We start from the raw sequence: 935 nt of genomic DNA, 5'->3' as shown, positions 1-935 counted from the left end.
CTCATCCCTGTTGAATTCCTCGGTGCTTGACTCATCTGCACTCACGCAGAAAACAGCTGTACCCTCTTACCTCAGTCAGAACAACATCCTTGGCTCTTCCAAGCTGTCCCACACTGCTGCCACAGACCTGCCAGACATCCCCTCCTCCTACCTGGATCAGTCCGAAGTTCTGAAGCACCTCCTGGGTCGTGAGGGAAAGGGTGGCCACAGTGACCAAAGTGCCTCCAGCTCCAACAGTGGTATCAACCTCCTCACAGAGAATGCAGGGCCCTTTGGGCGGGACCTCTCCCAGATGCCCCTGCAATACAACCCAGTGGATGCTGGCCCCAACTATGATGTGGTTAACCTACCACCTCCCCCAGCTTATCCAATCTGGCGGCTCCAGGAGTCAGAGAAGCAGGAACAGCAGATAGAACTGGCCAAGCATGGCATTGAGAAGTCCAACTTGTCAAAGTCACAGCCTGATCTGACCAAGTTGGGCAATGCCAAGGAAGCCACAAGTCCCAAGGAGTTGCTTAGCCAGAGGTAAGGAGACTCGTAGCACAAATGGGTAATCATATTCATTTTCATTATTGAATGCATGGATGATCAATATCTTTTTATTTTTCACCTGGATGCATGATGCAGAAAACAGTGGTGAGCAAGAGAAATAAAACATTTATTGGAATTTTCTCTGATGATGTTTAGTTAATTACACTCACCGCTTATTTTGCCCAAATTTTGTATAAGATTGAATCAATTTATTCCACTTTTATTATTAATTTCTTGATTTCTGGTCCTGCTAATGACATTTTGTTTTAGGATCGTATCTGGGCAGACAGACCATGCAGATGGTCACCTACAGGAAATGGCTGATATTCTGGCTCAGGAGAATAAAGCCCTAAAGATGGAGATTGATATGTACCACAGGAAGGTCGCCAAACTACAGAGGGTAA

At 46.4% G+C, this 935-nt stretch overlaps 1 protein-coding gene across 3 annotated transcripts in view; it reads left to right on the top strand.

Annotated features, from left to right (window-relative positions):
• Nucleotides 1-935, top strand: part of LOC119587785 (angiomotin-like protein 1) — a gene marked incomplete at its 3' end in the record, with an annotated part of 21,952 nt that overhangs the window by 9,899 nt on the left and 11,118 nt on the right. For all 3 annotated transcript variants that reach the window (XM_037936483.1, XM_037936481.1, XM_037936482.1), the window contains 2 exon segments: nt 1-525; nt 802-931. In XM_037936483.1, the coding sequence (XP_037792411.1) occupies nt 1-525; nt 802-931 (655 nt within the window).

The sequence above is a fragment of the Penaeus monodon genome, chromosome 23 (genome assembly GCF_015228065.2).
Source record: "Penaeus monodon isolate SGIC_2016 chromosome 23, NSTDA_Pmon_1, whole genome shotgun sequence".
Lineage (NCBI taxonomy): Eukaryota > Metazoa > Arthropoda > Malacostraca > Decapoda > Penaeidae > Penaeus > Penaeus monodon.
Note: the sequence above shows the minus strand (reverse complement) of the source record. Positions and strands in the feature narration are given on the sequence as shown.